Source organism: Odontesthes bonariensis, chromosome 7 (genome assembly GCF_027942865.1).
Source record: "Odontesthes bonariensis isolate fOdoBon6 chromosome 7, fOdoBon6.hap1, whole genome shotgun sequence".
Classification (NCBI taxonomy): Eukaryota; Metazoa; Chordata; class Actinopteri; order Atheriniformes; family Atherinopsidae; genus Odontesthes; species Odontesthes bonariensis.
In genome coordinates this window covers 4,722,531-4,739,601 of record NC_134512.1, presented here as the reverse complement: position 1 = coordinate 4,739,601, position 17,071 = coordinate 4,722,531, and the positions used below count along the sequence as shown (strand labels likewise).

The 17,071-nt window shown below is 45.5% G+C and overlaps 1 protein-coding gene across 2 annotated transcripts in view; it reads right to left on the bottom strand.

Annotated features, from left to right (window-relative positions):
• cadps2 (Ca++-dependent secretion activator 2) overlaps positions 1–17,071 on the bottom strand; it is a 289,837-nt gene that overhangs the window by 134,944 nt on the left and 137,822 nt on the right. For both annotated transcript variants that reach the window (XM_075469290.1, XM_075469289.1), the window contains exons 9-11: positions 7,480–7,546; positions 4,542–4,650; positions 1,885–2,085 (exon numbers count right to left, since the gene is read on the bottom strand). In XM_075469290.1, coding sequence (XP_075325405.1) covers positions 1,885–2,085; positions 4,542–4,650; positions 7,480–7,546 — 377 coding nt within the window. The remainder of the gene's footprint in view (positions 1–1,884; positions 2,086–4,541; positions 4,651–7,479; positions 7,547–17,071) is intronic.

Sequence of the window (17,071 nt, the reverse complement as noted above, 5' to 3'; positions counted from 1 at the left end):
CTCTAGGCATTCGTAAACCACGCCTCAAATACGAGAAAATGCACACCTAGTTCCCAGACCACCATCTCATCGAGATTGTGGACGCGTCAGCCAGGCTATCGTTCCTTCATCTTATGCTCGATTGTCATTTTGCTTGATGTTTATCAATTTTTGGCCCAACTTAACTAGTATCACATATTATGTATCTGTGATGAATTAACATATAAACCTACACAAAACCCTAAAAAGGAAACATATCTTTTCAGTCTCATCTTCTCATCTGCAGTGTGAGGGCTAACCAGTATTTCCAAACTGTTACGTAGTTACACTAATCCTTAGTTTGTATTTGTTTTTATTTCATGTCACTTCACTAACTCTCCTGTCATTTCAGATCCTGCCATGCATTTTACTCATTTCCCTCACCTAGGTTTCCTGCCCATCTCCTCCTCACCTGCAGTCTATTTGCTCATTAGTTCCTCAGTGTATATATACTCATCACTTTCACTTGTTCCCTGCCAGATTGTCTTGTGTTATTCTTTGCCAATCTCTCCAGCATTTTCCAGTCCTGCCTATCTGTTCTGACTTCGTTTTGCCGTTCCTGGATTCTTGATACCTGCCTGCCCCTTGTCGGATTTGTTTGCCTTACTCAGATCGTTTGGTTGTGACCTGGACTGTTTTTGGACTGAATAAACCGATCTTCCCTTGCTAATGGCCTGCCTCATTGTCGTGCTTTTGGGTTCTCCTTTGCTCGCATCAATAACCGTGACACCAAACTCCCTCCTGAGGAGCTTGTTTTTTTTTTTTTTTAAACTTCCCACTGTCCACTAAAACCTATATGTCTCAGCCTCTGGATAAACTGTAGTTGTTAAGAATAAATAAACCTTTGGTGTTTATTGTACATCATTAACTTCTGGCTTATGTTTCTTGATATGGAAAAAAAAGGATGATGTTCTTGCTGTGTTGGGCTTGAAAGGTAAAAGCATGCAGATGTTGCTCTGGGTCTGCATGCTACATTCAATCAGAGGAGGTTAAATACCTTCTTGAAGCTTGAATTTACTTCTACTCTTACAATCCTACACCTTTCCTCTAATAAATCTAGTCAAATTTTTAAGCCTAGAAAATTATCCAAAGGATTCACTCATCATCCATTTGTCAACGGCATGCTGTTGTGCAATTCAAGATAGTACACCGACTTCACTAGTCGAAGGTTAGGTTATCTAGAATTAGACCAGAGTTGGGCCCTACATGCGATAGATGCAAGCAAGCTCCTGCAAGTCTATTACATATGTTCTGGACATGTCCAAGACTATATCATTTCTGGCAATCTATTTTCAAGACTTTCTCTAAAGTGCTAGAAGAGCCATTGGATCCTTCCCCCTTTATTGCCCTATTTGGTGTTGCACCGCAATGTGTACGTCTCAGTAATTATAAGTGCAACATGTTGGCCTTTTGCACCTTGTTGGTAAGGAGACTTATACTGTTCAGGTGGAGAGACCCTCTCCCCCCTACGCATTCTCATTGCGTCAAAGAGATTATGCAATATCTTAAACTAGAGAAGATCAGATACTCTCTCCAAGGGTCTGCTCAGAGATTATATGCAGTTTGGCAGCCTTTCTTGGCATTTGTAGAAAAAAATGGATGCAGACAATGTAACCCCATATACTTGTTGTTTTTTTTGGGGGTTTATTTTTGTCTTTTTGTGGGCTTTTGTTTTTTTCATTTGTGTGTCTCTCTGGTTGGTCTGGCGGGTGGGGTGGCTAAAATGGGTGGATACTGGGGATTAGACTAGATACAGTATACTGTTTGTATTGTGTATATTTTGAAAATCTTCAATAAAAAGACCTTGATGAAAAAAAATTTTTTAAGCCTATATGATCCCCAAAAACAATGAGAACTGAAACCTACTGATAGGTGGTGCTGTTTTTTGTTTTACTCCTTTGCAGTTTGTGTTTTTGTTCTGTGGTGGTGGGATAGGTTTGTAGGACTGTCCAGTGGCTCGATACATAGCCTGGACCCACATCACTCGGTCCTGTTCATCGTCACAGGAAAACATCACTAGGTCGCCTTCTTTCACAGCATTAAAAAATGCCCTGCCACCCTGCAGACCTAAGGACAAGGAGGAAGAGGGGAAAAAAAGAATGAAAAAATAAGTCAATAAATAAGTTAATATGATTAACTAGCAACACTAAGAAATCCTAATTATTAAGTCTACTATACATTTCTTCATGTATAGTAAATGGCATATGGTGTTAACTGACCATCTTTGATGTGGTTATTGCTTTAATTTTTGGAACACTTAATTGATAAAACTTTTTATTTCTTTTTTATTATTTTCTGAAAAGTGACCTGAGCTGCTGAAGTGCCCGCAGTCGGATCATTGTACTTCAAATGGATTTTAAAAAAATCCATCGTGTCGTTTTACAAAAAACTTTTTATGTTAAACTCCAAGTACAGATTATTGTTTGACTAGAAAAGAAGGGCAGTGACAAACATTATGCTGATTTCTCCAATGTTGCATCAATACTATAAATTCTAACTCCAGATTTAACATTGTAACATGACAGCTTTCCAAAAAATGAAGATGTTTTAAGAATTACATTAAATCAATGTTTGACTAGAGTTTATGAACTCAACAAATTAGAAGAATAGTATGGTGTTGTACTGTGGTTTTGGACTAATTAGTGTTCTATAAAAGTATCTATGAGCAGGTTTTATGTGCAACTAAAGTTAACAACAACAACATCCCCTAAAGGAGAGAAACTAAACTTGGATGCTGATAGACTCAGCTTCCATTTCGTACGCAGAAAGCATCTCTTCCTGATAGTAGATAAGAGAAGTGGTGAGACCTTTATAAAGTAATCATCTCACAGAATTGTTCTGGACCAATTTGAGCTGAATTTGTGTGGAACTGTAAACAAACAACAAAGTCTTCTTAGTTAATATCTTACAGTTCAGAGTGATTCAGAGTAAACGAAAGCTGCATCAGATGAGCTCACCTCCACATTCACATGACCTAAACTTAAACAAGATGCTTATGGATGAGTTGGGGCTACAGAGTAACAGAAAAGAAGAAAACAAGCTCAACATACAATATTTTGCCAAAAGTATTCACTCACCCATACAAATAATTAAATGCAGGTGTTCCAATCACTTCCATGGCCACAGGTGTATACATTTAAGGACAAACATTTGTGAAAGAATGGCCCACTCTCAGGAGCTCAGTGAATTCCAGCGTGGTACCATGACAGGATGCCACCTGTGCAACAAGTCCAGTGGTGAAATTTACTCGCTGCTAAATATTCCCACAGTCAGCTGTCAGTGGTATTATAACAAAGTGGAACTGATTGGGAACGACAGCAGCTCAGCCACGAAGTGGTCGGCCATGTAAAATGACAGAGCGGGGTCAGAGGATGCTGAGGTGCATTGTGCTCAGAGGTCGCCAACTTTCTGCAGAGTCAATGGCTATAGACCTCCAAACTTCATGTGGCCTTCAGATTAGCTCAAGAACAGTGCGTAGAGAGCTTCATGGAATGGGTTTCCATGGCCGAGCAGCTGCATCCAAGCCATACATCACCAAGTGCAATGCAAAGCGTCGGCTGCAGCGGTGTAAAGCACGCCGCCACTGGACTCTAGAGCAGTGGAGACGCCTTCTCTGGAGGGACCAATCACGCTTCTCCATCTGGCATCTGATGGAGGAGTCTGGGTTTGGCGGTTGCCTAAATTTGTGGAAACAGTTTGGGGATGGCACCTTCCTGTTCCAACATAACTGCGCACCAGTGCACAAAGCAAGGTCCATAAAGACCTGGTTGAGCCAGTTTGGTGTGGAAGAACTTGACTTGCCTGCACAGAGTCACACCCAACTTCATATTAAACCCTATGGTTTAAGAATGGGATGTCACTTAAGTTCAGAGTAAAGGCAGATGAGCGAAAACTTTTGGCAATATAGTGTATGTGGAATCTCCTTAAAGAATGTTGGAATTTTTTTGTTGGAAACCAAAGCAAAATTAGTCTACTGTATAATTCCTGTAAAAATAAGAATGGAAAGTTGTACTCAGTGATATAAGACAACACTTATGCAGGCTTTGCAACATGCAGCTATTACGGAAACTCTCCTGGGTGGTAAGCATGTCACTCTCCAAAGCTAGCACAAAGAAATGACTTCACCATGATTGCTGGGTAATCAAATACTACTAGACCACTAGTTTTTATTAGTATTGTGACATCAAATAGAGGTTGCTATACTCTGAAGTGTATAGGGATATAATTTCAGTTCAGATTCAGCCAAATTAATCCATGTTTGACAGCTATTCACAGAAAATAAGACAAGTGAATTTGTTGGTAAAGACGTGGAATATTCTACAACGATGGAGTTGTAAATCACATCAAATTGCAGAACACAACCCACATAGGGGATAACAGCATTTAGTAAGCATTTAATTTCTAATCATTGTGTTATGTCTTATCACATTTGAGTTCTACACATTAAACACATTCTTCTGTAATAATTGTGATAGCGTCCAAAGATTTCCAGACATAAGCATTTGTTGCAGACGCATGTTTACCTGGCTGAGGATCGCAGTAGTCCACTGTGTAGCCCTCCAGCTGCATCAACTCCTGGGGCTCAGATTTCTTCTCTCTGTAGCTGCACATGGCGAATGTGTATTGACTAACCTGCAGGAAAACGACATACTGATGAAATGTAGAATATAAACACTTCAGAGGCACTCAGAGTTCTCAAACAAAGAAACATATGTTTTCTGCAGCTAAGCCTTAGACCACAACTTTATGGAATTACGCCTTGTACTACAACTGAGGAGACACAGTATGGCGGGTTGCTGTCACTGCCAGTTATTGACATTGGTCTGGTGTATAGGAGTGCTTAGGGCTGTCAGCATAGTTTCTTAAGTATTCAATTCTGCCAAATCTTTATTTTCTTTTTGTTTCGAGAAAACAATTGTTGATTTGAACATTTTAACAGCCAAATATGATGCACTCATTCTGGTTACAAGTTAGGAGCTGACCTTTTTGCATCTGCATTTACAAGAATTCCCCTTTCGGAGTGCAAACAGATTGGGTGATTTTTCAACTTTGTAAACTGATAATAGAAAGAATATTTGTTGAACATTTGCAGAGAAGAACTATCAAGAGAAGCTTATTCTGAGAGGCTGAGGATGACTAGAAATGGACATGCCCACACTGCAAGGTCTGAATGCAACTCAAGAATAAGACAACGTTACTTAGGCTGTGTTCGAAACCGCATACTACATACTTGCAAACGGCATACTCATCGATCAGACAGTATGCAGAGCGTTTACCCACAATGCATTTCGCTCCTGCCCGAGCCGAAATCAGCCAGCCTGAAGCTGATTTTGCTTAAGCTCTAAACTCTGTAAACTTTAGCAACATTTGAAACATTTTCAGGCGAGAAAGTAGTCGTTTAGATCCCCAACGAGTTGAAAATCTGACAAAATACCGGCTATTTACAATTTTGTTCCGACGAATTCAGCGCTACTAAAGCAAGCTGTAGTGAGCAACGCACTTCCGGTTATTTCCACAAAATAAAATACCCGTTGCCTTTTATCATAGGGAAAGCCATTACAATACAATTGGTGCTTTTGGTTTGAAAACAGGAAGTGAACCTACCCTTTGTATAGCTAGCTCGAAACTGCCATTTTGACAGGAAATGACAATCGGCGACGTGACGTTACGTTACATCCTGTGTAGTTTGAGTATGAGTAGTAACCTCATGATGCATACCCAACATTTTGGCGAATCTAGTATGCATCCGGAAACTTCTCGCTTACTCAAACTCGCATACTAACTCAAAAAGTTAGTATGAGTACTAGGAGTAGTAGGAGAAGTATGTGGTTTCGAACACAGCCTTAGTGTTACAGGTCCTGTCTTTACATCAGTTGTATTTGGAACATATGGAATGTAAATATGCACTCCTTTGATAAAACAACCAATGCCTTACCATTCTTTACCTATTGTTTTTGTATTTCTTTGTTGTTCCTATCTGCACAGTCTGTAACACCTGTGTTCCTATGTGTTCCTTATTTCTTACCTTTCTGTACATCTAAATAACTGTTGAATTCTTTACAATGGAGCAGACTACAAAAAAAAAAATAAAAAAATCACAGGATCTCCACAGGGCTGTGTACTTTCCCCTCTACTCTTCTCCCTGTACACTGTTGCACCTCCAGCCATGACTCTGTTAAGCTTATTAAGTTTGCGGATGACGCCATGACTCCGTTAAGCTTATTAAGTTTGCGGATGACACCACCCTCATCGGACTCATCTCGGGGGGCGATGAGACTGCCTACAGGAGGGAGGTGGACCGGCTGGTGACCTGGTGCAGCAGCAACAACCTGGAGCTCAATGCCCAGAAGACAGTGGAGATGGTCGTAGACTTCAGGAAATCCACAGCCCCCCTGCCCCCCCTCGCCCTCACTGACACCCCCATCACCACTGCGGACTGTCACCGGTTCCTCGGCACCACCATCACCCGGGACCTCAAGTGGGAGCCGACCATCAGCTCCCTCACCAGGAAGGCCCAGCAGAGGATGTACTTCCTGCAACAGCTGAGGAAGGCCAAGCTGCCGGCCCAGCTGATGGTGCAGTTCTACATGGCCATCATCGAGTCCATCCTCTGCTCCTCCATCACGGTGTGGTATCCCGGGGCCTCTGCCAGGGACAGACACAGACTGCAGCGAGTTGTGCGCTCCGCTGAGAAGGTGACCGGCTGCAGCCTCCCATCGATCCATGACCTGCACGTCTCCAGGACTATGGGGCGAGCAGATCGGATCACAGCTGACCCTTCTCACCCTGCACATGGACTATTTGCACCACTCCCCTCGGGCAGGAGGCTTCGGTCCATTCGGACTAGAACCTCCCGTCACAAAAAACAGTTTTTTCCCCCTTGCAGTCGGACTTATAAACACTTCATAATCACCTCATAACCTGCCCCAGTCACTTTACTTCACTTTACTTTACCATCATTAAAATTGCACTAACGAAGCTGCACTGTTGTTGCTCTGTATATTGGATACTGTGTATTGTTGTACACACCTTGTACATTTTATATACCTATATTTTTATTCTTTATTTTTTATCATTATATCCTATGTTACATGTTTGCAACTTACGCCGCAGCAAATTCCTAGTTAGTGAACACTGTTCACTAACAATGGCAATAAAAACGAATTCTGATTCTGATATCCACAGATGATACTCAGCCTAGACATTTTATCTTTTTGCGACTTTAAAGGACTCGAATTTAATAGCTTAATTTGACAAAAAAAAAACTGAATAAACCTATAAAAACCCTGCATAACCGATAAGTGTTCAGAAATTATATGAATACTCTTGGATTTGGTAAGGTCAGTCTTTTGATACACATTTTGACCTTTGGCATGCAATTTCTGATCTTAGGAGACTATTTCCAAACCAATCCAATTTTTTAGAATTTAATCCCATTTAATTCATGCCTCAATGGCATACCTGAACAAGAACAAAATGTCTGCTTTTCCATCGTTTCCAGACTCTCTGTCCTTGAGCATACAGGTACCTGTAAAAACAAACGACATCACATAGATTTCATAGGTATCAAGAAAGAAAAAAAGGAAGATCAGAATCAGAAGATTTTATGCATACTTTGTTTCAGGTGAACAATTTCCTTTTTCAAAGAAAAAAAAAATTAATGAATAATTTGGAATTTGTTGAAAAACTGACTTGACACTTGACCACCTAGAAACAGTGCCTGCATATTAAAGGTAATACATCTACAGTAAAATCACAGAAAACTATTCAATAGAAATATCAATATCAACAATATCTAAAGTCCAATATGGAATGGGGATTTTCTTGCAGACAAAGTTGCTACATATTCCAGCAAAATGTAGGATACAAATCTGGGCTTCAACTTTGCCATTTATAACAAATCATATCTTATTTTTAAGCCATAACTCGTTAGGGCCGAGCACCAAAGGCGGTGCAAAAGCCTATTGAAATGGATCTGTAGTGTTTATAATTTTTCTTCTTTTTCTTCTTCTTTGGGTTTAAGGTTCAAGCCTTTCACAATTTAATCTTATTAAAATTGAGAATTTTTGCAAAAACGTATTTAGGGCAAATTATGATGCATCGCCATGAAACAGGAAGTCATTTTATCTCAAGCATATAACCTGCAGCTTCACCAAATTGTGCATGTCTTATGATGATTACGCCCTTAAAATATCCCGATGAAAATATTTTGAGAATGTGCCAAAATGGCCCAAGAGCGCCCTCTAAAGTATTACAAAGATTCAGCCCCAACCCATTGTTAAATCCACAGTGATGAAAACTTGCACATATGTAACATGCCAAGGTGTACAAAAAAGACTCTTGGACCCATTAGATAAAACAAACGGGAAGCTAGTAATTTTGATTTTAAGCCTGTTTTTTTTTTGTGATAGATTTCAGAAAATTTCGGATACATATGGAATGGAAAAAATCGGATTTCTTTAGGAATCTTTAAATCAGGTCTTATTTTGATGATGAGATCAAACCAACAGAGGAATACGAGCCCAACTTAATTAACATATTCATTGACATGTGCAAAAAAAGGACAATAAGAAACTTGTTTCAACATTGTACTCCCGTATTCGATCCGATAAAAAATACTCAACAGATAAGCTTAGCTTAAGGTGGGAAAAAGAATCTGGAGCTGTCATCACAGAAGAAGAGTGGTTGAATATATACTCTGTGCAGTTAACTTCCACTAGTTCTGGACTTTGGAGAGATTTCTGCTGGTGGAATCTGATCAGATATTTCATAACTCCTAAGTTAAAATATGTGCAGACAGGGGAGACAGTCAGAGGTTTGTGCTGGAGGAACTGTGGTGAACAGCTAGCAGACCATTTTCATATATTCTTGAGCTGCCCAGTTATTCAGCCATACTGGCAAGAGATCATGCTGGTAATCCAAAATATTTTTGGCGATGAAATTCACTGCTCTTTTTCCACAATCTATCTCGGCAATATTGCACCCCATTTACTTGTGCGAGACAAATATCTTTTAAAAATATTATTTGCAGCCAGCAACAAAGCTGTAACCCCAAAAATGGTTGCAAGCTTCACCTCCAACAGAGACAGACTGGATAGATGTTGTGACAAATATTCAAAATATGGAAAGGATGACCTTTTCGCTGAGTCTACGGATCGATAAGTATTCGCAATACTGGGAAAAATGGATTGTGTTTGTGGCCACAAGAGATTCTCACTGAGCCATTACTGTATGAAATGACTTGTTTCTCCATCAGCATAATGTCTGTATGAATGTGTAGGTGACCAACTGTATGTTCTATGTTTTTCTGTATATAGTATGTTGTTTCTTTCTATAAAAATAAAGTACAAAAAAAAGGCCTGTTTTTTTTGTGCCATTTTGGCCATTGTTTAGGCCTTATATTTTTACAAACTCCTTCAAGAGATTTTAATATATCACCCTGAAACTTCAGTATAAGCAAACCTCTTTGACAGGAGTCAAAGGGCGTGGCCATGGTGGCTGCTCGAATTTGGAGGACACCACCACACCGACGGGATGTTTATGGCCCAAGTACTCCCGTCTTGACCCAACATCATGTTTGAGTCCCTGGTATTCCATTGTTAACCCAGTCTTAAGCACTTCTCAGTTTTAAACACCTCAACACCCATATAGATATTCAAATATCACACAAGGCTAAATGCTAAAATTTTGGATTTTATACGGGACAGAACAAACTGAACTTCTCGACTGTACTCTTTATTGAACAGGACTTCATCCAAATAAGTACCTAACTGCAGGGAAACTGTGATTAACCTGTTTGCCTCACAGAAAAGCCATTGGTGTGACCATGAACCTCTTTTCAAGTAAGTTAGACCCAAGCCTGTGCATTTCTCAAAAGACATCACACACATTTCCTTGACCATTTTCTAATTTACCTGTCCGTCTCTCCAAACATTAGCTATTCATACGTGTATTTACTTATTGTTTTGATTAGGACATACTGTTTGTTTGATGCAAAAAAGAAGTTGTGATGAAAAAGCAGTTGCGGTTACTACAGGTAGAACACGTTCAATAGCGCAACCCTGTTGAACCTTATCTGACATCTAAGAAGTGGACCAGTGAGGCCATGGAGGACCTACAGCGCTGCCATACTTCACATGTGACCACCAATAAATACTTTGTTTAAATTAAGATTTCTCCAGCTTCTTCTTGGGCTTTCAATGACAGAATTGGGCTAACACAGCTGTATCCCATCACGCACCAGAGTGAGTTACAACAATGACAAACCCTGGTCCACAGCCAAACTCAGAAAGTTACGGTTGTAAAAGGAAAGAGCGTTCAGGAATGGGGACAGGGACATTTCAAAGAGTCTAAGGTGCCATTTATACTAATCTGTTTCTATATCGTTTCTATCGCGGATGCACTGTCCATTTACATTAAAATACTGGAATACGACTTCATAGGTGGAAGGATTCAAAGACGCCGGAGCCCACATAAGCATTCGCATACGATGCTGATTTTAGCAGTTGTAAACGGTGAGAAACGAGGATCCGCAGTGCTGAGCTCTAGCTACTGCGGACGTACTCCTCCCTGATTCGCTCGGCTGGTATCGTTGGTCATGTGACTTGAGTGCTGGGAAACTAAAAACAAACAGGCGTGCTTCACTTCAGTTACACACTTCCTTTCTATTCGTGTCATCGAGAAGAATATGGAAATCATGGACAACCACGATCAGCATGGGAGCCTGCTCCATGTCCTACTGCTGGTAGTACGCTGTGCACAACAATACGTGGCAAGGAGGCGCCAGATTCAACAAGCTTTTATGATGAGAACCCAGCCAATGCAGCAACGCAAGCCGTACATGGAGCGCCGCTTTTGGGTTAGACCGGGAAGAAGCAGCGCATGGTGGGACAATTTCGTGGACCAAGTTGTTGTCGCCGAAGAATAAATAATCAAGCATAATAAATAATAAAGCAAGGGCGATCATGTGATTTGATGGCTGATTAGTCATGTGACTAGCGAATCAGCCGATCCCCGTTTGTGTGTAAATGTAAATAGTTTGCAAGACGCGAAGAAATGGTGAAATGAAGTAATGTAAACAGAGCCTAAGTACAAGTTTAGCAAAACGATAAGAGATGCTAAACGACAGTACTCTGAGAAGCTACAAAACCAGTTCTCGGCTAACGACTCTGCTTCTGTCTGGAGAGGGCTCAGACAGACAACGAACTATAGACCTACAGCCCCCTACAGCCCCACATAAAACCTGCGACTGGCCAACCAGCTGAATGAGTTCAACTGTCGCCTTGAAAGACAATGGAGTAGACCTGACACCATTCCCCATGACACCTCTCACCAGCCATTGCCCAGGAACTCCACCCACCCCACCTCAGCAGGAGCTTCTCCATCTCCATCCTGGAGAGGGATGTTAACAAGTTGTTTAGGAAGCAGAACCCCCACAAGGCAGCAGGACCCAGGGACATGGTCATAATTCTCAGCACAAATCTCCCCTTTTTACAAAGCCTTCTGATCAATTCAGGTCAGTTTAATTAATGTACCACTGAACCATCTATCATCTCAGGGCACTTTTCATATAGAGCAGGTCTACACCATACTTTTCATGATATTAATTCTAATAATATCCACTCAATGAGTAATCCTACCTGCCCTCTCTGGACTTGTGGGCTCATGGCTGGTCCTTGGGGCTGCAGCTTGCTCCTCTGAGGGGCTACAAGACAAAGTTTCCCAGTTATGTGGCGTTGCTTCATACTATTACTTAAATTATATTACTTTGTGTTAAAAGCCACAACGCCACACAATTCATTGACTTGATAATTAATTAACTTGAACGGTGGTTTGCAGGCAGAGTTCAACATATTGCCTCACCCGTTTCATCGTCCTCATTTCATTTTTACAAACCGCAAGCTCCATCCATCCATCCATCCATTATCTTCTGCTGGTCCGGGGATCGGGTCGCGGGGGCAGCAGCTTAAGCAAAGAGACCCAGACGTCCCTGTCCCCGGCCACTTCCTCCAGCTCTTCTTGGGGGACCCCGAGGCGTTCCCAGGCCAGCCGAGAAACATAGTCTCTCCAACGTGTCCTGGGTCTTCCCCGGGGCCTCCTCCCAGTGGGACGGGCCCGGAACACCTCACCGGGGAGGCGTCCAGGAGGCATTCTCACCAGATGCCCGAGCCACCTCATCTGACTCCTCTCGATGCGGAGGAGCAGCGGTTCTACTCCGAGCCCCTCCCGGATGACCGAGCTTCTCACCCTATTTCTAAGGGAGAGCCCAGACACCCTGTGGAGGAAACTCATTTCGGCCGCTTGTATTCGCGATCTCGTTCTTTCGGTCACTACCCACAGCTCGTGACCATAGGTGAGGGTAGGAACATAGATTGACCGGTAAATCGAGAGCTTCGCCTTCTGGCTCAGCTCCTTCTTCACCACGACGGGCCGGTGCAGAGCCCGCATCACTGCAGACGCCGCACCGATCCGTCTGTCAATCTCCTGTTCCATTCGTCCCTCACTCGTGAACAAGACGCCGAGATACTTGAACTCCTCCACTAGGGGAAGGATCTCATTCCCGACCCGGAGAGAGCATTCCACCCTTTTCCAGCCGAAGACCATGGTCTCAGACTTGGAGGTGCTGATGGTCATCCCAGCCGCTTCACACTCAGCTGCAAACCGCTCCAGTGAGAGCTGGAGGTCACGGCCTGACGACGCCAACAGAACCACATCGTCCGCAAAAAGCAGAGACCCGATTGTGAGGTCGCCAAACCGGACCCCCTCAACGCCCTGGCTGCGCCTAGAAATTCTGTCCATAAAAAATATGAACAGAATCGGTGACAAAGGGCAGCCCTGACGGAGTCCAACCCTCACAGGAAACATGTCCGACTTACTGCCGGCAATGCGGACCAAACTCTGACACCGGTCATACAGAGACCGGACAGCCAATATCAAGGAGTCCGGCACTCCATACTCCCGGAGCACCCCCCACAAGAGTCCCCGAGGGACACGGTTGAACGCCTTCTCCAAGTCCACAAAACACATGTAGACCGGTTGGGCGAACTCCCATGCTCCCTCCAGGATCCTGGGGAGGGTATAGAGCTGGTCCACTGTTCCACGGCCAGGACGAAAACCACACTACACCTCCTGAATCCGAGATTCGACTATCCGGCGGATCCTCCTCTCCAGTACCCCCGAAAAGACCTTACCAGGGAGGCTGAGGAGTGTGATCCCCCTATAGTTGGAACACACCCTCCGGTCCCCCTTTTTAAAGAGGGGGACCACCACCCCGATCTGCCAGTCCAGAGGCACTGCCCCCGATGTCCACGCGATGCTGCAGAGGCGTGTCAACCAAGACAGCCCTACAACATCCAGAGCCTTGAGGAACTCAGGACGGACCTCATCCACCCCCGGGGCCTTGCCACCGAGGAGTTTTTTGACCACCTCGGCAACCTCAGCCCCAGAAATGGGAGGCCCCACGTCCGAGCTCCCCAACTCTGCTTCCTCATCGGAAGGCGTGTCGGTAGGATTGAGGAGGCCCTCGAAGTATTCCCCCCACCGACTCACGATGTCCCTCGTTGAAGTCAGCAGAGCCCCGCCCTCACCATACACGGTGTTGACGGTGAATCGCTTCCCCCCTCTGAGCCGCCGGATGGTGGACCAGAATCTCCTCGAGGCCGTCCGGAAGTCGTTCTCCATGGCCTCCCCGAACTCCTCCCAAGCCCGAGTTTTTGCCTCAGCAACCGCCGAGGCTGCGTTCCGCTTGGCCTGTCGGTACCCATCAGCTGTTTCCAGAGTCCCACTGGCCAAAAAGGCCCGATAGGACTCTTTCTTTAGCTTGACGGCCTCCTTCACCACTGGGGTCCACCAGCGGGTTCGGGGATTGCCGCCACGACAGGCACCGACCACCTTACGGCCACAGCTCCGGTCGGCCGCCTCAACAATGGAGGCACGGAACATAGCCCATTCGGGCTCAATGTCCCCCACCTCCCCCGGGACATGGTTGAAGCTCTGCTGGAGGTGGGAGTTGAAACTCCTCCTTACAGGGGATTCCGCCAGCCGTTCCCAACAGACCCTCACAATACGTTTGGGCCTGCCAGGTCTGACCGCCTTCCTCCCCCACCAGCGGAGCCAACTCACCACCAGGTGGTGATCAGTTGACAGCTCCGCGCCTCTCTTCACCCGAGTGTCCAGGACATACGGCCGCAAGTCCGACGATACGACTACAAAGTCGATCATCGAGCTGCGGCCTAGGGTGTCCTGGTGCCAAGTGCACATATGGACACCCTTATGCCTGAACATGGTGTTCGTTATGGACAGTCCGTGACGAGCACAGAAGTCCAACAACAAAACACCACTCTGATTCAGATCGGGGGGGCCGTTCCTCCCAATCACACCCCTTCAGGTCTCACTGTCATTGCCCACGTGAGCATTGAAGTCCCCCAGCAGGACGAGGGAGTCTCCCGGAGGAGCACTCTCCAGTGCCTCCTCCAGGGACTCCAAAAAGGGTGGGTACTCTGAACTGCCGTTCGGTGCTTATCTGCTCTTGGCTCTCGGTGGAAGAGGTCGCATTTCTCTCTGCTCCTCCCTCCCTTTTTTTGCCCTGCTCAGCCTGTCTGTGTCTGTGTCTTCTGAGCATCTTTTTACATATCAGACGAAGCCAAATAAGATGGATTTGGTCAGCTGGGGTCTTAATGCTATTGATCAAATTTTTTCAACCGCGAAGATGGCGAAAGGACAAGTGTCTTGCCCCGACGGTACGTTCTTCGCTGGATACACGGAGGATGCATGGGGGAAGTGGCGCACCGTGTGTTTGGCGATGCTGGCTGTCGAGGACGCGGAAGACGTCTACATATTTGGATTTATGATACTCGGGTTCCTGCTGTTTGGAGTTGGAGGATACCTGGTATTTTGTGAAATTAAGAGATCGTGGAAAGCGTTTGATGGGGTCACAAGAGCAATCAACGCTCAGACTGAGATGCTACGTGAGCAGAGTCGGAAGCTGGAGGCGATCCTTGCGCAGGTTCGCAGGCTGGCTGAGATTCCTGGACTCAGAAGAGAAGTGGATTGACCTGGGAGAATGGTTGATTGATCGCTTGGACCGGGCGGAAAGGGTCCACATCCCACAATTCGGCTGAATTCGGGACTTCGCCATGAGATACCAGCAATGGACAGAAAGACAGAGAGCGCAATCAGTTGTCTGTCTGACCTAAATTAATTGTTATTACAATCCGGCACCCCACACTGGCCTTGTGGCCAGCTGCATAATCATTGTCCACGTTTGTTATGATAACATGATGCTCTTTCCCATGTGCTCCCCCTCCCCTCCTGCACTCCTGTGAGATTTGTTGTGGAACTGGCTGACATATTCCGACTTGTCAAGGACAATTGCCTGATCCAACTTTCTGTGCAGACTTATTGAACAAACACTCACGCATACACATACATGCTCATTTATAACACATGCAATTCCTCACCTCTTCACTGTCCCATTGCTTAAGGTGTTGTTTTGTGTATATGTTGCTTTTTCTGTGCTGAGGTTTTTTTTGAGATCTCAGACCGTATCCTAATAAGGGTACAGTGTGAAGTATGATTTTTTTCCCTCCCCTCACCCAATGTTGTTCCCCTTCCTTCTTATCTGGCGGCGCCTGCAAAGCGGGCTGCGATGCCTGGTCACACTCTCTCTCCCCTGTCTGTTTCTGTGTTGTCTGTCTTGACCGAAACTGGAATTTCCCCTCGGGGATTAATAAAGTATAATTGATTGATTGATTGATTGATAAGCACAAACAACAGTCAGGACCCGTCCCCCCACCCTAAGGCGGAGGGAGGCTACCCTCTCGTCTACCGGGGTGAACCCCAATGTACAGGCGCACAGCCGGGAGGCAATAAGTATGCCCACACCTGCTCTACGCCTCTCACCGCGGGCAACTCCAGAGTGGAAAAGAGTCCAACCCCTCTCGAGGAGGCTGGTTCCGGAGCCCAAGCCATGCGTCGAGGTGAGTCCGACTATATCTAGCCGGAACCGCTCAGCCTCGCGCATCAGCTCAGGCTCAATCCCCAGCAGAGAGGTGACGTTCCACGTCCCAAGAGCCAGCTTCAGTAGCCGAGGATCAGACCGCCAAGGTCCCTGCCTTCGGCTGCCGCCCAGCTCACACTGCACCCGACCCCCATGGCCCCTCCCACAGGTGGTGAGCCTGTCGGAAGGGGGACCCGTGTCGTTCCTTCGGGCTGTGCCCGACCGAGCCCCACGGGCACAGACTCGGCCACCAGGCGCTCGCCGGCGGGCCCCACCCCTGGGCCTGGCTCCAGGGGGAGGCCCCGGTGACCCACGTCCGGGCAAGGGAACACAGTGTCCATTTTCTTTGATCATCATAGGGGTTTTTGTGAGCTGTTCTTTGTCTGGTCCCTCATCTAGGATCTGTTTGCCATGGGTGACCCTACCAGGGGGTTAAAGCCCCAGACAACATAGCTCCCAGACTCATTGGGGCACGCAAACCCCCCCACCACGGTAAGGTGACAGCTCAAGGGGGAACCGCAAGCTCGTTTTCCTGAAAAAGTTGCCCATTTTTGCATATTTAGCTGCGTCGGTTTCCAGAGCTTTCCTCTTTTTTAATTCTAGCTTTCTCCGCGCAACCCTTGCTCTTTCTACTTTCCATCTTTCAAACACCACTAACCGAGTGAACTGACGTGCTACGTCTGGGTGTGTCTGCAAAAAAAAAAGACGAAGCAGTAGCCACTGTCCCCTGCCATGCCTTTGCGACCCCAACATCACACCGGCCCACCGGAAATTGTCACGTTCCTACCGATTAGCCACTCCGGGCCTGGCAGGACCTGACTCTGTCTCCCCGTCCACCTTGAAGCACTGTGCTGATCAGCTGTCTCCAGTGTTCAGAGACCTCTTCAACAGCTCACTGGAGACTTGCCACATGCCAGCCTGCTTCAAGGCCTCCACCATTATCCCCATCCATCCATCCATCCATCCATCCATTCATCATCTTCCGCTTCTCCGGGGGTCGGGTCGCGGGGGCAGCAGCTTGAGCAGAGAAACCCAGACGTCCCTGTCCCCGTCCAC